Genomic DNA, 26,813 nt, shown 5'->3' with positions numbered 1-26,813 from the left:
ATTTCTCTTTTAAAGCCATCTTTAACGTGGCTGGCGCTGTGGTCTAATTCGAACCGCCGACCTTCTGATCGGCAAGTCCTAGGCTCTGTGGTTTAACCCACAGCGCCACCCGCGTCCCTGGAAGTATCTGTACTGAGCCTAAAGCGCCTATTGAAAGAGAGCCATAAACCAGGAGGCAGTGAGGAGATACTACTGCAGCCCGGCAAAGTCTCAGCTTAAACATCCACAGTGTACATTGAAAGCATTCATAGGAACATAGGAAGCTGCCTTAAACGGAGTTAGACCATTGGTTCATCTGGCTCAGGATTCCCCACACTCACTGATTGCAACTCTCCAGGATTTCAGGCACACCTGGAGACACCAGGGATCGAACCTGAGACCTTCTGTGTGCAAGGCAGATGCTCTACCACTGAGCTATGGACCTTCGCCAGAGACTCTTGAGAACTGTAGTTTGTTAAGGGTGCTTGGAATTCTAGCTCTGCGAGGGGCCTCCTAACAGCTCCCAGGACCCTTCATGAACCACAGGTCCCCAGAGTTCTCAGGCGGAGGCCATGACTGTTAAAGGGGTGTACAAGTGCTTTAAACGTTTGATGTGGAGGTGAGCAATGTGTGCTGATGATGCAAAGATTTATCTTGTCGTGCTCTAGCAGCTCAAGCTCCAAGCAGACCAGGGGGATTCATCAGGCAGCTCAGGTAGGTGATGTCCCTGCAGAACCTAGAGACATTTTCCTCCGCAGTGGGCACATCACATCAAGTAACATCACAGATGCTTGTGGGAATCAGTCATAGCTCTAGCAGGTTTGGGCATGGTCTCGCAATTGCTTTGCAAAATAGAAGCGGGCAAGGAGAACATTCAACAAAGTGTTCCTATCTGGGGTTGTTTGACCAAGAAGAGGAAAAACTGCAGTACCTTGGTTTCTGTGCACTCCTTTGGAGCTTGGCTTAAAAATAAACCCATTTTGCGTTAGGTGTGGAAGGGAAGCCTTGCTTTCATAAGAGAAATAATTTACGTAGGAACCGCAGCACTTGATTTTCTATTAAATGTGAACACTTTTGTGAAGATAGAAGAACATGCTAAGAGCATTGGATAACTCGGCTATAAATAGCTTCTCCTTTTAGTATAACAATAGATATGCCTTTGCTGCATAAAGTGAGGAGGCAAGTGACGCCTACAAGCTCAGATCTGGAAGAAAATCTAGTTCTTTCTCTGAATAAAACTGCTGCAGGAGAAGGAAAAGTTATTTGAATTAATTGCATCTGGGAGCTTCATAGGTTGTGTATTGTTTTCCAGGGGAGATGCTGCAGAATATCAGAAGCCTGGTGACTCAGGCAGACTTTCTGGGAAAAAAGAATGCTATTTTTGAAGCAACCGTACCTGGGTTTGCTGTAAAAAGTCTACTTTTCTTGTTTAATATTATTTAACTAACTAACTCTTACAACAAGCCTGTAGAGCAAGCCATCATTATTATCCAATAGGTACAAGAGTGGCGAGGTACAGCAGAGTGTCTTCGTGCCTCAGTTATTAGACTACAAGGTATGTTGGCAACTGTGGCTTTTTGGCCTGGTTCACATGTAACAAGAAACCACAGTTTCCTACCGTGTGGAAGAGCTGCAGCAAATCTTGGGCTCACGTTCCTCTCTCCACTCTTGTGGTATCCCATTGCATGTGACCTTGGATAACTGTGGTTGGTTTATACCATGGTTAGAGAGAACAAGCCAGGATCTGGAACTATGGTTTATTCCTAGTGTAATTTCATTAACTGGAGTTTAAATCAGCTCCCCCTAACTGGGTGCCCCCCATATGTTTTTGGATTAAAACTCCCAGCTGCCTCGGTCCCTGACCATTGGTCCTGTTCGCTAGGGATGATGGGAGTTGTAGTCCAAAAACAGCTGGAGGGCCAAGTTTGGCCACCACTGGCATAGGCAGTGGTCAGGGCTACTGCAGCTGTCGTCCAGAACATATGGAGGGGGAAGGCTGGTTAAAACCAACCAACCAACCACAGTTTCTTGTGTTTGTGCTTCACAGGGAACTGTTGTTTGTTTCTGATCTCCAAAGGTAGACTGGGGAAGGGTGAATCCAAGCTTTATTGCAGCACATGAAACCAAATTCCACTTATATCTGAACTAGTCAGATGTAGTCAGATGCTGCTCACTAATGTTCTCTAACTCAGTGTTGTGGCATGACTGAGACGCTGACTAGTTCATGCTTGTCTACATAGTGCTTTCTTGTTCCTGGATCAAAAAATTACCAAATTGTCCTCCTGCTGCTAGTGAACTCTGAGCATTATAGAATAGCAGGAGGGGAAATATTCCACATCAAGCTCTGGAAAGTCATCTCCCAGCTACACACCATTAAGTACAGGATTAACCTCACATAAGTGGTCCCAGGACAGCAGATCTCTGAAATGTACCTTTCCTCACATATGCGATTTGTGCTATTAACTTATTGTGAATGTGCAATTGGGTTTTCTGAAAGCAGCGTTTAGATAAATTGCCATTGCTGTGTTCTACATTCCATAATGGTAAATTGCTTAAGTTATACATCTGCAAATGTTGCCTTTGTAATATATATGAAAGACGTGCCACCTTTACCCACTTCTGATTCAGGTCCTTGGGGCCTTTTGTTAATTTACATTTAGGTTTTAAAGCAATTTTATACTTGACTCATCTTTCCACGGCCCTTTTCTTCCGTATGGGTTGTTAAATATTTATTGTTTCAGCCAATAAAGCTATAACACCACCCAGCAGGTATTACACGAGGGGAGAGCGGAATCGTATGTGTTAGAGCGACTCATATGTACTTTCAGAAGGAAGAGTTATACATTTTCCATAAAGCTTTAAGGATCAGCTTCCTTGCCTGCTACTTTAATCCGGTTCCAGTGGAAATCAGCATATTCCAACAAACTTTGGCCTGGCTTTGTGTGAATAACTGTGTCATTAAACCTTCTATCATCAAAAGCTTCCTATCATCATAGTCTCATCGTAAGCCTTTCACAAATAAAGATTACAGCCTTCCTGAGTATATCTTCATGGGTTTTGTTGGGTCTATAAATGGCTAATAAGCCTGATCCTTGTCCAAAATGTCCTCCTACAAATTGGGTGCATGATAGCGGAATTACAGGATAAGTCAGGTCATCCTCTACAAAAATTCCATTGCGAGCCCTTGCAGATTTGCATCATATCTTTAGCTCCAAACATCTCAGCTTCATCCTAGACAGTTTGCTTTCCTAATGTTTGCTCATTTGTCTGCTTTACCAAGATCTGAAAAAAGGGAAACCTTCCTGATGATCTAATGTTGTGCAGGCAGATAGAGTGTTCTGTTCCCTGTCTCCCCATATAGTCCCCAGTATATCCCCAAAAGCCTTTTCAGAGGCTTGGGAACGGGCTATCTCACATCATGGGACTGTGTCATCCAGAACTACAATGGGACTAAGGGATGGACTTTGTACTCCACCGGTGCAACATTTTCCCACTGGTTTTTCCAGTGGTTCTCCCATCCCACTGCAGGCCTGAATGACATAGTTCAGGATATTTGGTAGGGACCACAAAGCCGCTGGGGAGGTTTTTACAGTGGAACCTCGGTTGTCAAACACAATCTGTTCCGGAAGACCGTTTGACTTCCGAAATGTTCAGCTACCAAGGCACAATGGGCAGTCGGCAGTTTCAATAGAGAAAAGTGCCTTGGAAGCCGTTCGCTTTCCGAGACATGTTCGAAAGCGGAAGCATTCACTTCTGGGTTTTAGGCGTTCGGGTTCCAAATCGTTCAGCTTCTGAGACGCTCGAAAACCGAGGTTCCACTGTATTACATTTCTTTGGGAGATGGTGCAATTGCCTGGCAAGGGCAAGGAGTATTTTATCTGTGACTGGCCATAATATGGCAGGGATTAGGATTAGAAGGTGGTTCCCTCCCATGGTTATATCCAATTATGTGATACTCAGAGTAGACTCATTGAAATTAGTGGTCATGGTTAACTTAAGTCCATTTATTTCAGTAGGGGTAAGTATTACTTAGTTGTATAGAACCCTAACTCTAATACTCTAACTCAATACTCCTCAGAAAGTATTGTTGCTGCTCAATAATTGGGCAGATGGTTTTTAGTAAACAGTTTACAGTGGTACCTTGGGTTATATACGCTTCAGGTTACATACACTTCAGGTTACAGACTCCGCTAACCCAGAAATAGTACCTCGGGTTAAGAACTTTGCTTCAGGATGAGAACAGAAATCGTCTGGCGGCAGCGGGAGGCCCCATTAGTGGTGGTGCTTCAGGTTAAGAACAGTTTCAGGTTAAGAACGGACCTCCGGAATGAATTAAGTACTTAACCCGAGGTACCACTGTATTGGATTTTATGATTTATTAATTCTTTTGGCATTGCTTTATTGTGGGGGGCTGTCTTCAAAGTTGGGGTAGATATCCTTTAAATAATAAATAACAAACATTTATTATTTCAAGCAATTTGATGAAATTTAAAAGCAAGTTCATCAGACCTGACTTGCATACAACATTTCTGCAAAATGTTGAGTTTTTCAACTGCATGTATCGTAATGCAGATGCAACAACGGTGCTGTGTAATTCTTGTTGCATGACTCTGACTTGTAGTAAACTTGTATTGCTTACTCCCACACCCATCACAGTAAAGGCTGGTAACTTCTCTTGGCATTCCCAGGGACTTGTGTACAGCCACAGTGATTTTCCCTCTGCTTTTTCACTTTGAACAATATCTGCTCCCATGGCATATCACAAAGCTGCTTTTGAAACTACTCCTGAGTTTCAAAACAATTTGCAAAACACAAACTGTTTGCGACACCAAGGACTTTGCGTTTGAGGGACACACGTCTAAAGTTGAACTGGGGCCGAGGTGCTAGTTTTAATTCTTTGGATCCTGACTGTAATGTGCAACTCTTCACTAAGTCACTCATAGGTCCACTGTGAAGTAAGCACCAGAAGTTAGCACATGCTCCTTACTAAGTGTGCAATGCAGGAACAAAAATTCTGAAACTCAGTATCATGAAAACATCGACTTGCACAATTTCCATTGCAGATAATGGGTAGTTAAATTAGTATGCATTGAAAAAGCCTCCAAGACTGTTATTCCTTGTTAGTGTTTCCATAGTAATGATATTATGGCTGCTGAGACATGTTTGCAGTTTCCCCAAACTTATTATAATTACATCGAGTGACAATAACAGATTGGAAAGGGTGCGATGTTATTTTTAACAATTAATTTGAACCACCATTGGAAACAAGCTTCTCAAAACACTTCAATACTCCAAGGAAGAGTATCTAAGCACTTGGATTCACCCAAGTATGAAAAGTGACCGGAATAGTTTAATCACTTGTAAGTATTGGGTTATTTCTGGCTGCATGTACAGAATATCACTGATCCAAAATAATTCGTTGGGCACCCAAAATCTTCAGGTTACCCAGAAATTCTGCTGCTAGGTGTCTGAATTCCCATCAATGACTCAAATGGTAAAGCATTCTCTTCTACCTGGACTGTGCCAATTCAGGATGCAGTGGAGCGGGAGAGGATATTTTGCATTTCTGATCTGCACAGGCAGGAAAATGAGCTCATGGTAGCTATCATGGTGCTTTCTAGATGGTGTAGACTACAACTCCCATCATCTCTGACTATTGCTCATGGCTGATGGGCATTTTAGTCCAAAGGGAAGGGCCAGAATAGGCTAGAATGAAGGTGACACAGAAGCTACAACTAATCCAGAATGCAACTAGACTGGTAACTGGGAGTGGCTGCTGGGACCATATTACACCAGTCCTAAACGATCTTCACTGGACCCCAGTACATTTCTGAGGTCAATTCAAAGTGTTGGTGCTGACCTTTAAAGCCCTAAACGGCCTCAGCGCAATACAGTGGTACCTCGAGTTACAAACTCCTCAGGTTACAAACTCTTCAGGTTACAAACTCTGCTAACCTGGAAGAGTTACCTTGAGTTGAGAACTTTGCCCCAGGATGAGAATGGATGAGAATGTGCCGGTGGTGCAGCAGCAGCAAGAGGCCCCGTTAGCAAAAGCACGCCCCTAGTTAAGAACAGTTTCAGGTTAAGAACGGACCTCCGGAACGAATTAAGTTCATAATTAGAGGTACCACTGTATACTTGAAGGAGTGTCTCCACCCCCATTGTTCCATCCCATGGAGGTCCCCTCCAAGAATCTTCTGTTGGTTCCCTCACTGCGAGAAGTGAAGCTTCAGGGAACCAGGCAGAGGGCCTTCTCGATAGTGGCACCCTCCTTGTGGAACGCCCTCCCTTCAGATGTCAAGGAGATAAAGAACTACCTAACTTTTAGAAGACATCTGAAGGCAGCCCTATATTGGAAGGTTCGTAATGCTTGATGTTTTTATTAAGTTTTTAGATATGCTGTAAGCTGCCCCAGAGTGGCTAGGGAAACCCAGCCAGATGGATGGGGAATAATAATAATAATAATAATAATAATAATAATAATAATATAGAATGCCATTTTTGCACAATCTTCCATTATTACTATTTTTTATTTTTAAAAAAACCCTTCCGATAGCCAACACTAGAACACCAGGAAGAGTGGTTCTCATCCTTCCTGGTGCCTGTCATGCTAGTGTTCTACTTACAGGGAGTTTGTGATGTAGGGGAGACCTAAAACTTGATTCCCACCTGAAACCTGGTGCTACCTTTAAAGCCTATCCATTCATTCCCACCTCATTCTGCTCCATGTGTAGACCAGATCTGAATGTGGAAAAGCCTCAAGCTCCGTAGAGATTATAGCATGTCAAAGAGAAGGCTAAGCTGAGCCCTGTGCCTTGACTTGGCAGTTTCCTACATGCAGTCTGCCTATCTTGGCGGATTTATAAAATGACAAGTCTTTCATCCACCCAGCACTCTGTGCTGACATTTTTCAGAGTGTTTCATTTTCTGGTCAGGGATGAGGAAGGAAAAATTACACCTCCCTCTAAGTGCAAATGGTGGTGGTGGGGGGGAATCCCATTCGTAGGACTTGCAGACATATAAATCAGACTAGTTGTTAGTCCCAGCCCTGCAATGGGTTAATGCCACTGCATTATTTAAAAAGTATTTTATGTTGCTTTGGGGCAAATCCCAACACTTATTTAAAACAAAACAAAGTATACCGCATTATAACAGATCTACAGCTTATTTATTTACTTAGTTATTTAAACAAAGCATATTCTGCCTTTCAATTAAAGTCCAAAGTCCAAGATGGGTTAACCTTAGTCACTGGATTGTTAGGATGTACATAATAATTAATGATAATAATTATTTATTATTGCACCAGCCACTCAGGGCAGCTCCCAACATAATATTAAAAACACAAAAAAATCAAACATTAAAAACTTTTCTATACAAGGCTGCCTTTAGATGTCCTCTAAAAGTCAGATGGTTGTTTTTTCCTTGGCATCTGTTGGGAGGGCCACTACCGAGAAGGCCCTGTGCCTGGTTCCCTGCAACCTCGCTTCTCGCAGTGAGGGAACCGGCAGAAGACCCTCAGAGCTGGACCAGGGGGGTGGAGACACTCATTCAGGTATACATGACTTATTAAATTGAGAAGTGTTTAAGCCTTTTGCCCATGTGTTCTGTTCTTTCTCTCTTCTGCTCTAGTCTTGCCTGGGTTTTCTAGATCTAATTCCATCGTTTGCCAGGGCTGGAGCAAACTAGGATCTTGAAACTGGTTTAAGAGCTGGTCAGATGTGCTCTGATCCCAGTCACCGTGGATTTCTGGTTCAGGAGAAATGGGAGAGGGTTGGAGTTAATGCAGGAAGTCTTCAGTCGTAGTGTCCCAAGTTGGGAGCAGAGAAGGGGCATTGTGAGAACGAATTGCAAGGGCATGACGCTCATGCATGCATGTTGCCTTGGGTTCTATCATGGCAGGAAGGCAAGGATATAAATGTAAGAGACTAGCGTATTTCTAAACTGGGCCTTTAGTTCCTCCTTAAATGGACTGCATTCCTATTGTTTTTGAGGCTAGGGCTCTGGCAATTTCCATAAGATGGGAGTTTCATAATATGCAGCAACTGACAAGATGTGCTCTCTTTGCCAATATGAGCAAGTTTAACAGAACACAGAGAGGTAGGATGTCTCTAAGATATGTTGGGCCCCACCAGTGTAAAGTTTTATAGGCAGGCGGCATTTGAATTATACATAAAGTCAGCAATGGTTTTTAAGCTTCGTTTTGAGGGATCATTGGGCAGTTATTGGGGCCTTAAGTTAGAAGAGCAGTAATGGCTTTTAATGCATCCTTAAGGATCAGTCAGCAAAATTTGTGTAAGTATAATGCAGTGATACAGAATTAGGCAGCATGGCTTGTGAATGACATTTGACATTTATAAGTTATGCAAGTTTATTTTTGACGTTCCTTAATTTATTAAATTTATATCCCCATTGCCACAATTGTTTTTAAGGCGGATAATGATAATAATACAAATGCAGTGGATAAAATATAATGAAATAGTTTAAAGCTTCAATAAAATACAGAATAACACATGTAAAAAGGCAGGTGAGGCATCACTCAAATATTTATAATCTGTACTTTCATAATGTATATCGTGTCTGTTTACATGAGAATGACTTAGTTGGAGATGGTCTGCATTCAACCAAATGTATTACGGATTACTTAAGAGGTTTTCTTCTAGGATTCAGGTGATTCAGAAGCATGGTTAGCCAAACAAAAGGTTTTGCCTGTGAAAGTGAGTAACACATTTATTTCACTTCCTCAGTGCTTTTTCCATGACTGCTGTGTCTCATGAACAGCTCGGCCTAAAAGCTTGCTTGGTTTATGTAGCATTGTATAATACAAGAACATACTGTGTTCAGTTGGTGAACAATTTTGGAATTACTCACTATATGTTGTGAGAATATCTCACTCCAAGCGTTCACATAGCTTCTATGGATTTTTTTCACACTGCAGATTAGGCCTGACTAATTTACCAACTCTGCTAATGAGCCCTTTGGGTTTTGAACATCTGTAGAACAAAACTTTAGTAAGAAAGTCCCAAGTGTATTCAAAACATTCTTAAAATATTTTTACTGTTTTTCGGAGTCATGTGCTGCCTGCTAAAGTTGCCCTGCCAAGATGCGAACCCTCTAGTCTGGTGAGTTTACTCCACTGAGCTCACTTTCAGTAATCCTGTTGTGTGGCACTACTTTACTGTACTAGATCAGTACTGAACTGCAATTTATTGATTTTGGGAGGCAGGGGGACAAATTACCCAATTTTTGGAGCCTGTCGTCAATGTTTCGTAACTAAAATGTGCATATCACGTCTTGACTGTAGAAGATGAGTCCTGAAATGCAATTTTGAGGGAGGGGGGAAATCAAAATGTTCAACCGCGATTTGCGATTTTGAATTTTTGCATCAGCGTTCGATATTTGAGCTGAACCTCTACAACAACATTTAATTTTTTCCTGGCTTCTTTTGTCAAATGCCGCTGCAGTTGCATGTCATCTGTCAGATACTGAAAAACATTGCATGTCCACAGAAAAATCAAATGCTGAATGTCGAATGCTCATGTAGAACAGTAGTAGCCAATGGGGCGTCGATATTTTTGCAGGTGTTGACCGTAGAACCATACCACTTTGCTGCATTAGTGCATTATCCAAGCGACATGTTGGAGGTGCACAAAATCGCTAGTAAACTGTAGCTCAGTAGGACAAGCAACAAAGCAATAGAGAACACCCCCCTCTCCCTCTCTCTCTTTGTGTATGTTTTTTAAAAATCATATTCAGGGGCACAGAATCTTGGTGGCTCAGCGAAGTAGCTAGATCAGTTTTCTCAGTATTATTTTGCCACAGAATATTGTATATCCTGGATAAAAACATAATTCACGAAAAATAAAAGGTTAGCATATTTAAAAGTCTGAGCGCCTGGCTTGGGTCTGACGAATGCTGATTGTGCATGCGCAAGATCTCATTTAGCATACTGGACCAGAGAAGAACTTCCGGTAGAAATGGTGTTGTTTGAGCTTGACAGTTTGTCTACCGAACTAGGTAATTGCAAACTTCATGGCTACAAAAAACGGAAGAGAGACAAGCCCTGCCATTTCCTGTTTGTTTGCCAGCTTGATAATCGGAATACGGTGCTAGATGGTTTTCATCTAGTGTGGCGTTGTTTTTTTAAATACGTAGTTCAAAGCCCAGCCATCTGCCCCCGTGGTTCATGGTTTAATTTTATCTTGTCACCTATCTCTTGACTGCATTCTTGCTGCTTGGTGAAGTAATTACCGCACACTTTATTTATCTGATTGGAACTTTAGCTCACGCTACCGCCGAAGCTTAGAGCCTTTTAGAAAGCATTTGAAATGCATGCATAAGAACTATCCCGTTACAACTCTGTGCAGGGCTGCCAGTCAGACGGGGTGAAAACACAGCACAGTTGGGCTGTTTTTTGTTTTGTTTTGTTTTTGCTTTTAGGATAGAAAATTAAGGAGCAAATACATTTTCGGTTCCCAGGCTCCCTGATCCCTGCCCTTAATGTGAAAGGGTGGGATTCAAACCCTGGCCGCTGCTTAATGGAGCACCAGGACCACTGTCTGCAGCCCTGCTGCTCATACTGGCTGGGTCAGAAAGTGGGACACGGGGAAATCACTGCACCTTCCTGAATTGTGTGATGGCAGTGGGGCCAGCTTGGGATCCGGTGGATCCTAGATCAGCTCTGCTCTTCCCCACTGTCTGCAGCCCTGCTGCTCATACTGGCTGGGTCAGAAAGTGGGACACGGGGAAATCACTGCACCTTCCTGAATTGTGTGATGGCAGTGGGGCCAGCTTGGGATCCAGTGGATCCTAGATCAGCTCTGCTCTTCCCCTTCCCCACCCTAGAACTCTCCGTTTCCGGACTTTCCATAGGCTGCTGCTGGCAGGGCTGCTACCAGGGGCAGATCAGCCCTCCCACATGTTTGGCAGGTGGAACGGGAAACTCTGTAATACTGCCATCCCTCTTTGCCAGCAGCCCAGTGCAAAGTGGGCATCATGGGTTTTAGTCCCCGGTGAATAGCAGGACTTTGCAGATTCGGGCTGGATGCTAGCCGACCAGTATTTTCTACTAGCTGATGATGAAGTGCAGTCCCACTATGATACTGCGACAATAACATAATGCATTTTCAGAAGCCAGTATCAGGCCCACCAGCTATATATTAGGAATCCAGGCATTATCTAGGCTAATAAACACTCCACATATTTTTCTTTTTATCTGCAATTCAGTTCACGACTTTTGACTTCTTTTTGTTCCTCGCTTTTCTAATTTTTAAGGCTGATTAATGCTGCATTAAATGAATGCTGTTTGTACATTTCCTTGCATGTGTGTTTTGACTTCCCATGGAGCAAAACAACCAGTATTCTGCTAAATCAATTACAGAACCGTGGATGCATGTATACGAAGCATAAACAGAGGGTTCCTACTCAAATGTGTTTTCCCTTTGATGACAAGTGTAATGAGAATATGAAAATGAATCCATTTCTTTGGAGCAATAATAGAACGTAGTTTAAAGTGAAATCTTCCTTTTGTAGCTGATGTTTGTAATTTCTTTAGTGCTAATTCTTTAGCCTCCCCATTTAGTAATCCTCTGAATAATTGATTAATTGAATGGCTGGAAAAATCTGGAAACAAGTTTCAGTTATGTTCCTTACTCGTTTGAAGCCCCAGAGAGGAAGATTATTTCTATTTTCTTGTATAGTTTAGGAACAACATTCTTTCTGAGATTCCCTGACACAGGCTGTACATCAGGGGTCAGCAAACTTTTCCAGCAGGGGGCTGGTCCACTGTCCCTCAGACCTTGTGGGGGGGGCGGACTTGTTGTTGTTGTTTAGTCGTTTAGTCATGTCCGACTCTTCGTGACCCCATGGACCAGAGCACGCCAGGCACTCCTGTCTTCCACTGCCTCCCGCAGTTTGGTCAAACTCATGCTGGTAGCTTCGACAACACTGTCCAACCATCTCGTCCTCTGTCGTCCCCTTCTCCTTGTGCCCTCCATCTTTCCCAACATCAGGGTCTTTTCCAGGGAGTCTTCTCTTCTCATGAGGTGGCCAAAGTATTGGAGCCTCAGCTTCACGATTTTGAAAAAAAATATGAACGAATTTCTATGCCCCACAAATAACCCAGAGATGCTTTTTAAATAAAAGCACACATTGTACTCATGTAAAAACACCAGGCAGGCCCCACAAATAACCCAGAGATGCATTTTAAATAAAAGGACACATTCTTCTCATGTAAAAACAAGCTGATTTCCGGACCATCCGTGGGCTGGATTTAGAAGGTGATTGGGTTGGATCCGGCCCCCGGGCCTTAGTTTGCCTACCCATGCTGTACAGCTTCCCACCAGAAGTAGATTGCCTGGTGGGGTGGAACCACAATGCTAGCTTTGCAGCAGTGGCATCTCTGGACCCGGAAGAGAGCAGGGTAAGGGTGAGAAGCCTGGAGGTCAGGGCTGGGTAGTCAGAACCAAGATGGTGCTCATTCCGGTGTGCCTACAAAACCCTTACCTCCTTCCTGCCTCCCACCTCGTGCCTCCCCTTGCAAGCAGCAGTGGCACTATTTCCAGGAAGCTAGTGTAGTGGCTCCTCCCCACTGGTGAGCTGCATCCACTTGCCACTCTTGCAGGATAGACGTAACCATGTATGGTGGCCCATGGAGGTCTCCATTGGTTTCCTACATTTGCTGTATTTCTGGGACTGTAAACAACAACAACACTGGTTGGTCAGGCAGGCCTCTTATACATGACTGTAGTAGGGATGGTAGATTCTGAATTTTTTTTGCTCTCTCTCATTTTCCCAGTCCTAAATTCGGCTCCCCAAATCTCTGGAGAGATTTTTCAAATTTCCTTTAAAAAAATCTGCATGAAAATTATTCAGCAACTTTGTGTAAATTTCTCATAGTAACTGCAGTAATGTGCAGTTTTGACCAATATACACATGCTTGCCAGTAGTTTCTCCCAGTACAATGCATATAATATTATTTTCACTAATATATTCATTTTTCATGCACATATTTTCTCATATATGTATTTTTGTAAATATTGAATGGTTGGACAGCTGCCTTGCAAAATCTGGATAAGTGTGAATTTTGAAGGATGGCAGTATTTCAGTTCTCATATTGTTTCAGAAAGTGTGAATTTGATCAATGTGACTTTAAAGTGAACAGAATCAGTGTCCCTCAGACCTTGTGTGGGGCTGGACTGTATTTTGAAGGGGGGGAAATGAATTCCTATGCCCCACAAATAACCCAGAGATGCATTTTAAATAAAAGCACACATTCTACTCATGTAAAAACACGCTGATTCCCGGACCGTCTGCGGGCCTGGATCCGGCCCCCGGGCCTTAGTTTGCCTACCCATGATACAGACATCTGTGAAGGAATAATGGGGTATGTAGTTTGAACCATTGCAGTTGTGGGCAAGCTTATCTTGACCATTTTAGCACCTGATTTAAACAGATTGTTGGTTCTTTCACTGCTCAGTCCCATAAAAACAGAACAGTAAGAAAACCTAGAGAGTGCAACCATTGGTTTACATAGATTCCTATTTTACTTCCATTACATTTTGATATTTTTGGGTGTGATATTGACCACAAATTTGGTAATTTAAAGTTTTATGATCTGGAGCTTTTTTTCTTTTTCTTTTGGTGGAAAATATTATATACCTGGAAAGGTGTATATTAGAGATTTCATTGTCCAGGCTCTGTCACAATTCTCCACATAACTTTCAGAGTCTCATAATCTTCAGCCCATAATCATTCCTGTTCAAGCATTTAAGCCTTACTCCTACATATAACAGGGGAGCAAAATATTTGTTATGACATACTGCCCATAAAGGTTTGTGTTTTGATTTAGGAAACTGATATAAAAATGTCACCAGATGCTTAGTCAAGATCTTCAGCAGAATAATGCAGCGTCCGTGCCCATATTTTTAGGGCTAAAGTGCTCTTTAAATGGCAGTAATTTGCCTTGGTGTTCTCTTTTTTTAAAAAAACGGGAAGATGTGTTAAGGGCAGATGGGGAAAAAAAAACCAGGGCCAGTTTGTGAAATTGGCTTTGTGAAGTACGGTATATCTAGTATAATTTCATGCCCTTTCCACATGACCCTCTTTAATTCTTCTGTACCCAGCTCATATTCTCCCAAGTTAATGTTTATTTACGTCTTCCTCCTTGCAACCCCAGAAGCTCTGCTTATGTGAAAACATAGCCCTATGAGCAGGAGAGGGTGGAAATAATCAAAACATTGCAGCCACTTGGAGCATGCAAGGAGCAGACAGTTGCTTCATACAGATTAAGGCAAGCTTGTGAATCACTGCCCTTTATCCTGCTAATTTAGACTTGTTTTAAATACCCTCTTTGGGCTTTGTTAAGCCCTTTAGAACTCTTCTTGGTGTATTTCACCGAAGTTGCTAAACTGAGGCCAGAATGAGCCTGGAAGCAGATCTTCCCTGTAGCAGAACCTTGAACTTACTTCTCAGTGATGTCTGTTAAATATTTGCAGTTCAAGGGTTTAGAAACTTTGCCCCAGTGAGACTTGGGGACGGGGAGGGTGGAATGTGTTCAAATCATCGCAGGGATGATAAAGGCAGGGCAAGGGGAGACTGCTTAAATGCTCGGTGCTCATTTTCCTCCGAGGTTGGGGGAAGGGGCAGGTTAAATGAAACTAGAAGGGATAGGAGGAGGCTACACGGCAGTGGATTCATGTCAAAAGGGCCAGTGCTTGCCAAAAGTGTCGAAATAAATAGGGAGTTGTATCATTGTCCACCGGCACAGCCAATCAGTGCAACAAGCTCAGAAGCAGAAGGCAGAAAAACGACATGGTCTAAACTAAGAAGCTGGAATATGGTCAAGGAGGAGCAGCTTATAAAATAGTGGAGGCTCCTCACACTTTGAGTACTATGGATATATATTTTTTTGTAGCTGAATGTTTGAAATCGATTTCAGTTTTAATGTTTGTAGGCATCCTGGAGGTTGATCAGTGTTGGGAACAGGATACAGTGGTACCTCGGGTTACAGACGCTTCAGGTTACAGGCTCTGCTAACCCAGAAATAGTACCTCAGGTTGAGAACTTTACCTCAGGATGAGAACAGAAATTGTGTGGCGGCGGCAGCGGGAGGCCCCATTAGCTAAAGTGGTACCTCAGGTTAAGAACAGTTTCAGGTTAAGAACGGATCTCCAGAAAAAATTAAGTTATTAACCCAAGGTACCACTGTATTGGGCTAGAACAGGCAGGGCATGCTATATTGCAGTCATCCAGGTTTTTGAACTATTATTCCATTCATCTCCAATCGTTGGCCGGACTGGTTGAGGAGGATGGGGGCTGGAATCGAACAACATCCACAGCCACGTGCTACTTAATCCTGGGTTAGACCCTAAGTCTGCTTAGTATAGTTTTTGTCTTGTTTTCTTAGGCATATGGGATTGAGCACTACATGTCAGTGAACCTCAATGGATATGTTCAAGCTGTTGCCTCTATTACTGTCACTGTTTAACATTTATGTTTTTGAAATCTTACACGTTCCCTCCATTTCAAAGAAAATTCAGGGTGGCGGCTTACAAAATAACAGGTTGACAGTAATGAAATATATGGCAATCCCCATTAAAAACTACAGATGTGGACATCGAACCCAAAAACTCCAAACAAAATCCCAAAATAGCTAAGGAAATGAAGGCATGAAAGATACACCAGCAAAAAGAGAACAATCGGGTAATAGCTGTTTGAAAAAACAAACACCCACCCTGTCTGTTAGCCGCTTAAAACAATACAGTGGTGTGTGGTGTACCTCATGGGAAGAAGTATTGAACAGGTTAGAGGCCCTAGCTGTAGTTACTGGGGGGGGGGGTCCCAGTTTCCATCATGGGGTCCGGTTGCTCCAGAAGCAGTTTAGTCATGCTGGCCACATGACCTGGAAGCTGTCTGTGGACGAACGCCGGCTCCCTTGGCCTGAAAGCGAGATGAGCACCGCAACCCCATAGTCGCCTTTGACTGGACTTAACCGTCCAGGGGTCCTTTACCTTTTTTTTCCTTTACCCAGTTCAATAAAGATTTCTTTAGGAATATATATTTATTTTTATTTTAAAAAACCCTACTGCTATTATTGATAATGCTATGTACTGAGTTGAATAGGATCCAAAATGCAGCAGTCTGATTGGTCCTAGAACAATAGGATTCAGAATGCAGCAGTCTGATTGGTCCTAGAACAATGCAGCAATATGATTGGTCTGCAGGAGCCACCCAATCCGGCTCCAGATGGAAGTGAATCCACAACCTGATTGGCCTACAGGAGAATTCCGGAATTAGCCAATCACATGCAGCCCATTGTGTGAATAATGTATATAAAGCAGATACTTTGAGGGGACTTTCATTCCTCCTCACCACTATGAGCTGAATAAAGAGCATGAAATCCACTCTTGACTGAGTATATTTCAGATAACTAACATCCCCAATGCAAAAATAAATAATAACACCACCATTCTTTGAAACAACTTCACCAACTAATAACAATGTTGCTACCGTTTTGCTGTATTGTGACTAATACATTAAACAAACTAGCAGTATAACATTGTGTTTTATCTTTATCTGTTTAGGGGTTTTAAAGGTTAACACCAGCACCTTGAATTTGCAGATCAATAACAATGTGCTGTGCTGTTCAAAGAACAGGGTGGAGTTGGTTTTGCCCTATAATTCTTTGCCATAGCTGCATATATCCATGCAGTATGTATCTATTTGCTGCATGAAATACTTGGGTAAATACCAAAGTAGAAGGTTGTGCATTGTTAATTTTAGTATTCAGAATCTTGCTACCGAAATGTTGGAGATCCTTATTAAATGGATAACAACATATACAGTTTCTTGCGATCAACCATTTATGGTATATTTTATTGTGGCGATAAGCAGGTAACCATAAAACACATTTCTCTTTTCAGTATATCTATCTTTCTGAAGAGCATTGTATGTGTTTTATAGCGTATTTTGGGATAAAAAGAAAGTAATGATTTCCACAGCAGTAGACATAATGAACAAAAAAGGATTGCTAGAAAATGTAAAAAAAAATACATAAATCCAGAAATTGCTATTCCTTTAGAAACCTCTTGCTCACGTCGTGTAATATTGATCACTTGTGACTTTGCACACTGTAACTTTGGGAAAAGATAGATTTTTATCTCCTCTTCCAAAGAGCATTTAAAGAGTGGCATGGTGATTCCACTGATGAATGACTGAAGGAGGTTTCTGGATTGATGAATCTGGAGCTGGGGTGGTGTTTTCACAGACCGAATTCCAATAACATGCCAAGACTGATTGCGGCATGCTCTGCACCTAATCACAGAGGATTTCTGTGTCCTAGCTGGTTAGTGCTGCAATTATGGCTTTTAAATGTGGGGGTGGGAGACCACTGTAGGAGAGGCCAGCATTCCTCATGTTACTTTGCTCCAGGAAATCAAAATACTAAAGACAGCAAGGTTAAAAATCTCCCAGTCTCATTGTTTTATCTTTTTGATTCCTTGTCTTTATAAGAGGTTAAGAGCAGGATCCCATATGTGTTTACTTAGAAGTAAGCCCCATTGAGTTCAGCGGGACTTACGGAAGAGTGTACTTAAGCACCTTGAACTTCATAAATCTTACTACTTAGTAAGGTAAAGGTAAAGGGACCCCTGACCATTAGGTTCAGTCGTGACTGACTCTGGGGTTGCGGCGCTCATCTCGCTTTATTGGCCAAGGGAGCCGGCGTACAGCTTCTGGGTCATGTGGCCAGCATGACTAAGCCGCTTCTGGCGAACCAGAGCAGCGCACGGAAACGCCGTTTACCTTCTTGCCAGAGCGGTACCTATTTATCTACTTGCACTTTGAGGTGCTTTCGAACTGCTAGGTTGGCAGGAGCAGGGACCGAGCAACGGGAGCTCACCCTGTTGCGGGAATTCGAACCGCCGACCTTCTGATCAGCAAGTCCTAGGCTCTGTGGTTTAACCCACAGCGCCACCCGCGTCCCTACTTAGTAGGCATGTATAAAATCGCACTGCAAAGCTGCAATCTTTTGCCCACTTGCCTGGCAGTGGTTCCCACTGAACTCAGTGGGACTTACTTTTGAGCAGACATAGAATCAAACAGTGGTAGAGTTGGAAGGGACCCTGAGGATCGTCTGGTCCAATCCCCTTCAATGCAGGAATATGCAGCTGCCCCTTACGGAGACCGAACTTGCAACCTTGGCATTATCAGCGCCATGCTTTAACCAACTGAGCTACATATTAGCACTGTACTGAAATGTCTGAGGGCTGGAATGGTGGAAGAAATTTGAATATCACCTGATGTATCAGGCAAGGCTAGTATGTTCACCGTTTTCATGGTTGTGTAGATGTACTGGGGAAAAGATGGCATGGCAATTCATTTTTATTAGAATAGTCCTTAACTCATTTTATTGGAGGGGCTCCTTGAAGAAGAGTGGGAGATTGGTGGTTTGGAGGCACTATGCTAGCTTTCCAGGAGGCGGGTTGCTGCTGTTTACAAGGGGAGCGACAGGAAGGGGCAGTAAGGCCAGCATGGTGCAAATGCACCAGCAGGAACACAGGATTGGCTTTGCCAGTGTGTTACACTACACAGACTTCCACATTGTCTCGTCCCTGTTCCTCCCAGCGTGCAACAGTGACCCATCTCCCAGGAAGCTAGTGTAGTGGCTCACATGGCAAGCCAGTTCATCAGGCCAGGATTCTGCTACTACCTTTCAGGTGTGTGGCTAGGAGCTGCCCCTTCATACATTTCTCATGCCTGCGAATTGGCTGCAAATGGCCAATAGTATTCCTCAGGTGGCTGGACTTGGTTCTGGGCTTGCCTCTTGCTGATCCCATCTTTAGGTTCTGATGTAAGCATACCTACAAAGGCACTTCCATGCATAAGGAATAAAATATGCACCCGCAAGTAGAAATCACTACGCTTTCCCCCCATGCTTAGAGCATTTCAACGGGCAGGCAAAGGGTGCTCCGAGCTTTCTGAGACACAGAGAGAGAACAAATCCTATGTAACAAATTCAGCACTTGTGAAAACACCCTCTGCTTTTCAGAGTTAACTAAACTGGAACAAAACCATGCAATCTTGTGAAAGTCCCGTCAGATTAATTTGGTTTATGAAATTTACAACAGCTCTTCTCTCTCCCACGGGCCGAAAAATACCGCAGTTGTTTGCCTCTCTGAATAATAATCATTACCATCTTCATCTCTCTCTCTCTCTTTCTCTGTCTGTCTGTCTTTTTTTTCTTCTTCTTCTGGCGGAGAGTATCCTGACTAGTAATAGTGCAAAGCAAACTCCTTTCTTAAAGAAGCCATTTTAAGACGTGAGCCCCTGGGGAGCTGAGTTCTGGTGTGAACACGAGCCTCAGAAAACCGTAGGCCGTTTGTTGACGCTATCGCTTTAAGTGTCGACCCGAAGCGTATCGTGTTGCTTTAAACCAGATTGCCTGCTTAATATTTAAGGTGACGGTTATGGAATCACTTTATCCCCTCCGAGATTGGCTCTGGAGGCGGCCAGGCTGGCTGAAGATACCCACCGCTCCTACCTCCTAGGCTTGTGCCTCAGGAAGGTATTTTTGATCCTTCCTAACCTGCCAGGGATCTACTAGCAGGCTATGTGCTGACTGAACGGAATAGTTCTCCAGCAGTTTAAAAAAAAAAAAGAGAGAGAGAGAGAGAGAGAGAGAGAGAGAGAGAGAGAGAGAGAGAGAAGTCGAGCTGATTTCTGTAGAGGAGGCAGGGCTTATGGTTTAGAAGGAAGTGAACTGGATAGGTCAGGAGACTGTACCATTTGTGAACACCCCTTTCCCTTTTATATTCATCTGTCAGATACAGTAGGCGTGCTCTGGGCTTGCTGGGCTTCGATGCAAAGCGGGGAGAAAAGCAGCCTAAATGTGACCTGCAGTTGGGAAGCTTGCTGCTTTTCCTGCTTTCCTTTTTATTCACCCCCCCTTGCTCTGCAGCCCACCCCCTTTCCTCTGCCTGGACGCTGCAAGCACTTGGAGCTGGAGTTGAAAGCTGTTTGGGGAAAAAACCCAGCTAACATGGTTTATTCCACTCGCTGCATGTTGGGTAAATTTCAAAACCCACATGGTCGTCCTCTTGCAGTGGAATAAAGTCGCATCTGATGGACGTCCTCTCTGCTTATAGCATAGCAATGAACGTCTGACAGGCGCGACCTTTCATAAGACAGCCCACACGACTGGCTTTCTGCCCAGAATATTGCTGCAACACTGTCTGTGATTGGTTATCTCCCTATCATCATGCCTTGCTTCAGAAGGGGAGAACGGCCCCCTTTTTAATAAGCCCACGATGGCCGGCTGCAATATGCTGCACTGTAAGTATTTTTTTGTTTTGTTTTGAGACCAAGAAGAGGGGTGGAATCATGCTGTGTAGAGAGTAGTAAGGCGGAGAGGAGCACATGGTGACGTGATTATGCTGTGAGACATCAGTGAAGTGCTGCTTGGTAAATTTTAACGTATCTGTTTTTTCTACAGGTTGGTACTAAGAAGTGCCTTTCCTGACGTCTCTGCTGCTTGGAACCGCTTCTAGAGCAGACTCTGCTTTTTGCCTTGCTTGCTGCCAGCTAGACTGCGACGACAGCTCATCCACTCTCCACCTCTAGCCCAGCCACCCCTCCCCTCATTTCTACTTATAATCAAGAGAAAGAGAAAGAGAGAGAGAAAAAAGCTCTAAGCATCAGGCGTTGCCCTAGGCTGCTTTAGTTATTCTTTTAGAAATAATAAGCATAACGACAACAACAAAAAGTTTGCTGGAAAAGTGAGATAATCTTCTGCCAGAAAGGAAAAAAAAATATATCAGAGAGAGAAGGAGCAAAATAAACTGTTCCTTGATTTATCTCTTTAAACTGCTGCATCTGTCTGTGCCAAACTAATCGATACCAATTGCGCCACACCAAAAAAATTGAATAAATCGAAATCTCAATAATAAAATTAATAATAACAATTGCAGATTCAGCCGTGTGGAGATTCCCCTTTCAGGCAACTTTTTCCTGAGAGCAGCTTGGAAATTCTCTGCTGAAGGGTCTCCCACGTTCTGCTGCTTGCATTTTGGCCTCCCAATTTGGCACTCAAGAATGGTTTACTGAGAGCACAAGGCTCATTCCAGGCCACACTTTTAAATGCTCATTTTTCTTACCACCTTAAGTTCCAAAACCATCCCCTTCTTCTGATTGACAGTTTCGCGCTGTGACTTTCTAGTGGGAAATCTATTCCTTGCTGTTGCGACAACACAACTTTACATCTTTTAACGTTGGGCTTTGGGGCTTTGGGGAAAGCATTTTGGAGGTGGCATTTTTCGTCGTTTCCAGTCTTATCAGTTTGGCCTCTTCTCTCTCTCCTTTTGTTTTTTTAATTGTTTGTTTCATTGACAATTTTAACTACCTGTAAAAAAATCTAAACATGGCTGTAAGTGTCACACCAATCCGGGACACAAAATGGCTAACACTGGAAGTGTGTCGTGAGTTCCAAAGAGGGACTTGCTCACGTCCAGATACGGAATGTAAATTTGCACATCCATCGAAAAGCTGCCAAGTTGAAAATGGACGAGTAATCGCCTGCTTTGATTCATTGAAAGTGAGTAAATATTATCATTCTTTTCAAAGCTAAGACAAAAATAATGACTGAAACAGTTGTAATCACTGAAGCAATTGAGTTTTAAAGGATGCTATTTTTTAATCTTATTAATGAGGTTGTGGTTTTAATAATTATGCTTTAAGGCAGGGAGAGAGTGTGGGGTTTTTCAGAAGGGCTAGGCTCTGTTTTCTTGCAGTTTATTATAGTTCCTTCATCCTTAGAATTACAGTGTATCTTTAAGTTGGAATGTTAAGAAGCACCATTTGTGCACCTCAGACGAGTGTTAGTCCATAGTACTGCAAAAAGCAAATACAATTCACGTTTAGACTGAAAGATGGACTCAGGTCTGAACTGTTAAAGGCTGGGATTATCTACTCTGAAGGCTCTTACTGCAATAAATTTGTTAGTCATTAGGACATGAAAGGGTTCTGCTTTTTTTCTTTTGTAGGAAAAATTCAACGGATAATTCTCTGTGTGTGCTTAAAGTGAGAAAAATTAGAGTCCTCAAACTAAAGGCCATGTCTTCTGAACAATTGCCTGGTGCTGAGAGCATACCTAGATAGTTGTTGTGTGTAGTCAGCAGTCACAAAGTCTGAGAATTTCCTTCGTTAACGTTGCACTAAAAAACTTAATTAAAAGATCACTTGTATAAGTCTCAGCTTATGAAAGGATCGCCTGTTTAAATATTGGATTTGAAAACCATGTTTCTGCACTTATGAAATAGAACTATAGCTAATGCTCTATGGATATATTACTGCTTCAAGAAAATGGATGATGTCTAGAATTGCTGTTTTCAAATATGTTTCTGCTTTCATCAGTCAGGCTTGAGACTTATCTTCTGCCCTAGTTTACCATGCTTGAAATCCCAGACTTGTTTATTTGGGAGACAGGTTGTAGCTAAGTGGTGGAGCATCTGCTTTGCATGCAGAAGGTTTCAAGTTCACTCCCTGGCATCTGTATGGCTGGAATTGTTCCTTGTCTGAAACCCTGTAGCGTCTCTGCCATTCAGCGTTGGAAATACTGAGCTAGGTATACCAGTGGTCTGGCATAAGGCATATGTTCCTTTAAGCATACAGATTCAGTCTAGCATGCACTACTTACCTGGGAGTAATCCCTATTGAACATGGTGGAATTTACTTCCAAGTAAAAATGCATAGGCTTACGCTCAATGCACCTTGACCTCAACATGCCACAGTCCATGCAGGTAAAGGGCTTGAATTTCAAATTGCTTAGTCTGATTGACTTAAATGGAACTGAACTGATTTAAATGCAAGTATTTAGGCTTCATTTAGGGTTCTGAATCTGGTTGAGAGCCAGGATTGCTTTTGCATGTTACAGAGCAGTGAGAAATCGATACGTGGTTGAGTCATGCACACACACAATCTCTCTCTCTCTCTCTCTCTCTCTCTCTCTCTCTCTCTCTCTCTCTCTCTCACACACACACACACACACACACACACACACACACACACACACTTTTCCTGCCTCTGGTATAATGTCTAAAGAAGTGATGCCTGTAATTGATGAACCTACAGCTGGACAGAGTGGAAGTTGAAGGAGAAATATATGTTTGCTTGTTTTAAAATGAAATAGGGCTGCCATTCCAGCCAAATATTTGGACTTGGAATTAGGCTGCGAAGGGGCAAATGTTCAGCTCTGCCTCGTTTATGACTGGACTTGTTCATACTGACTGGACAGCAGTCGCCAGAACTGTGAGAAAAGTCAATTCTCTGCTCTGTGTTTGCTTTGGCGGCTGAAGGCATGTTGTGGGTTGTGACTTGCCATTTGGCCATATCACACTCAAGGTCAGCTTAGATTTTCTTGCTGTAGAATAACGTTGTAACACCACTTGTCAGTCACATAGGCCATGTTGGAGTGATGATCATCTGCCTGGCTGCCTATTTATCTGTCTATTGCTGTTTTCGGATGCTCCATAGCTAGCGCACAAATATATGTTGGCCCCGGGAGCCTTGGTTGCCAAAGCTTGTGAGCTAAGGATTTGTCGTTTCGTTCTGCTGCTTGGCAACTATAGCCATTCTTAAGGATTAAGAAAGCTCTCCATAAAGTGTTGCTGCTAGGTAACTTCCATTCATTTGATTACGGGGACCATTGTGCAAGCTGTTGTTGCAATGACTGAGGGATGCAGCACAAGGGCAGATGAAAGACACTCAATACTACACCTTAGCCATAGGCCACGGGTAAGGCGTGTCAGTCCCCATGACCAGATGTGGCCCTCCAAGCTTCTCTATCTGGGTCTTGGTGACTCTGCCATGCCACCTCTCACCAGCCGTGCTCCAAACCTGTTTCAAGAGCTTTTGCCCGACTGGAAGCTTTTGCAAACTACGAGAGAATTTGTTCTTTTCCTCCCCACCCCCAAATATTTTTTTTGTTTATAAAATTGTATATCCTCCCCTTCACTTCTGCTGAAACTCTTGGAGGAACTTACAGTGGTGGAATAAAACAAGTGATTTGTTTTTTTCATATTTGTATCTCACTTCTCATCCGTTACGGAGCCCAAGGTGAAGCGTGTGGTTTCTGGGGTGTCTTCCATTCATTCGGTGTTCCGGAATGGGGAAAGGCTGTAGCTCAGTGGTAGAGCACGTACTTTTCTTGCAGAAGGTCCCTGGCATCTCCAGTTAGAGCTGGGAGACACTCCTGCCTGAAACGTTGGAGAACTGCTGGAAGTTAGTGTAGCCGGTACTGAGCTAGATGGAGCATTGCTCCGACTCTATATAAGGTAACTTCCTTTGCCCCAGGCTCAGGCGTTCTGACCACCAGCAAGGTAAGTGCCTTCGGACCATACTCCCAGCCATTTAAAAACATGGATTTTCAATACAAAGCAACAAACTATACAGGGAAGGGTTGAGTTCAGTGTTAGAAACTCAGATATGTAAGCCAGGCTCCAAATGGCTTCTTAAACCAATGTTACAGTCACCAAAACGAAATGTTTAGTTGTCATTTTTGGGCAAGACAGTGCTAAATAATGGACTGACCGTGATTGAATATCAGTTAAACATCTGGCTAGTTCAGATAACAGCATCTCTTCTCCCTCCTCCCGTGTTGAGCCTGAAGGGGATTTCAGTCTTCTGTGGCAAGGATGGATGATGTTTCGATGCCTAAGCATGGAAACTTGTAAACTGGTATGGGGAAGACCTGTCCCACCAGATGTTGAGGAACTGTAACTCACATCGGCACCAGCGAGTATAATCAATGGCCAGGGATGGTGGAAACTGTAGCTCAGCAACATCTGGAGGGCCAGAGGTTCCTCACACCTGCTTTAAAACGTTGAATAGCACACAAAATGAAAATTTTGTTGGGCCACAAATGGTGTGCAGCTGCAGTCAAACTATAATTAAACATTTTATGTCCCTTGATCATGAAATTTTGCTTTTTATGGAACTATTCACAAGGCTGGTTTAACTGCTTATTGGAGTTTTCTACTCAAGGGAACAAGTGTGCTGTTGTGAGGAGGAATTGCAAAGGAGACCTCAGCTTGGCTTCTTGGAGTGGATTCTGGTTTTCAAGCTCCCACCATGCATGGAAGTTGATGTGGTATCTTGCTTGAGGCTCCACAACCACCCAAGAACTAGCACCTAGTAAGCAATGATAGAGTTGTCATGCCCAGAATGCAGAGTCTGGTGAAATTGAAAATCCATACACACAACAATATAGTGTGACTTTATTTTGATTTTGATTCACCATAATTTTTTTTGTTTTTTTCGGGTTTGCAAGCCACCTTCTAAGACGTTTTCCTAAAAGATGTGTTGCAAATGTGATAAATGGAATCATAGTCCATAGTCAACCAGTCCAACCCCCTGCAATGCTGGAATATGCAGCTGTCCCACACAGGGATCGAACCTGCAACCTTGGCGTTATCAACGCCAAGCTCTAAGCAACTGTGCTATAATACAGAAAAGCTGTGAAGCTAGCAGATGTGTTTGTGCATCGTTACTCTCATATAAATAAGATTATCATTTAACCTCGATCAGCATATTCTGGCATAAATTGGTAATAAACACAGACCCTTGGAGATTACTCATTATTTGGAAGACTCAAAATCCTGAAGACAGATGCAGTCCCCAGATACTTCCCATTTTAACACCATAGCAAATTACTTTCACTCATTTGCTTAGTTAGTGCATCACATGTATGACTCCCTACTGGCATGTGCATATATATATATATATATATATATATATATATATATATATATATCCAGGAGGGGGAATGTAAAGCTTGGCAAGTGTGCTAACACATATGTTAATTAAGCCTGAGCATGCTTTCAAACGATGGAACAGAATCAGAAGATTTCTTTCAAGAACATTACAAATCAGAGTTTTCACCTTAATGCAGGATCTTTTGAAATGTTAAATCTTAAGAATTGTCTCTTGGGGTTGATCCATGCGGCTATCAATCTCAGATCAATGGATTAAATTGTAGAGCCCTTCGTCTCCTCCCTGTGGGTAGTCCCATAATTTATGAAGAAAGCTCCAGAGCTCAGTGATTGGGCCCATGCTGTATATATAGAAGGTCCTAGGTTCTGATCATGGCATCTGGCCAATACCTTAGTGACCAGCAAAATATGTAGGCATCACTGGACTAGAGGAATCAGTGGTTATCTGATACCGATAACCTCAGCACACTTATGTAACTTACATGACTCCATAATAGTTTAGCAGAGCAGGTTTTCCACCAAATGGAACAAGGTAGTAGTGGGGTAACCTGTACCAAGTTATGTGTCTTCATATGCATAATGATTATTTATAGTGATGTGTGATTTATGAAAAAATGAAAGGTAATCAGCAAATAAAATTTAATAAAATCCTAATAAACCACAACAAAAACTAGTTCAACAGATGGCAATGTAAGGTCTACTGCTGTTCTGAAAAGGATGGCAGTGGAGAGGCTAAATTGAACTCTTTTGGAAGAACGTTTGAGCATTAAAGCTACCACCAAGAAGGCTCTGTTCCTTGTAGAGGCTTAACCTAGCCTCTGCATAAGAGAGAATCTGGAGCAGGACACCCTGAAAAGGGGTGTGTGTGTGTGTGTAATAGGAGAAGATGTTGCCTGAGATAATCAGGACCTAAGCTGTTTAGGACTGTAAAGGTCAGGACTTACACTTCAAGTTGGGCTTAGAAACGAATTGGCAGCCGGTGCAGCTGTCTCAAAATAGGTGAAATATGAGAGATCCTATCCGTTTCTGTCACCAGGCAGGCTGCCATATTCTCGCCACAAGCTGAAATTTCTG

The 26,813-nt window shown here is 42.8% G+C and overlaps 1 protein-coding gene across 19 annotated transcripts in view; it reads left to right on the top strand.

The window, feature by feature from the left end:
- The window catches only part of MBNL1 (muscleblind like splicing regulator 1), a 180,307-nt gene that overhangs the window by 22,105 nt on the left and 131,389 nt on the right, over positions 1-26,813 (top strand). For 8 of the 19 annotated variants that reach the window (XM_081911195.1, XM_081911208.1, XM_081911212.1 and 5 more), the window contains exon 2: positions 20,468-21,565. The exons of 1 other annotated variant lie outside the window; for it this stretch is intronic. In XM_081911195.1, the coding sequence (XP_081767321.1) occupies positions 21,392-21,565 (174 nt within the window). In that variant the 5' untranslated portion in view covers positions 20,468-21,391. Of the gene's footprint in view, positions 1-8,663; positions 8,694-20,120; positions 20,308-20,347; positions 20,437-20,467; positions 21,566-22,750; positions 22,770-26,813 lie in introns of those variants that run through there. 10 more of the 19 variants (XM_081911194.1, XM_081911201.1, XM_081911199.1 and 7 more) reach the window with 7 other exon arrangements.

Source organism: Podarcis melisellensis, assembly GCF_964234715.1.
Source record: "Podarcis melisellensis genome assembly, chromosome: 5".
In the NCBI taxonomy this organism is placed as follows: domain Eukaryota; kingdom Metazoa; phylum Chordata; class Lepidosauria; order Squamata; family Lacertidae; genus Podarcis; species Podarcis melisellensis.
This window is presented reverse-complemented; position numbering and strand designations above follow the sequence as displayed.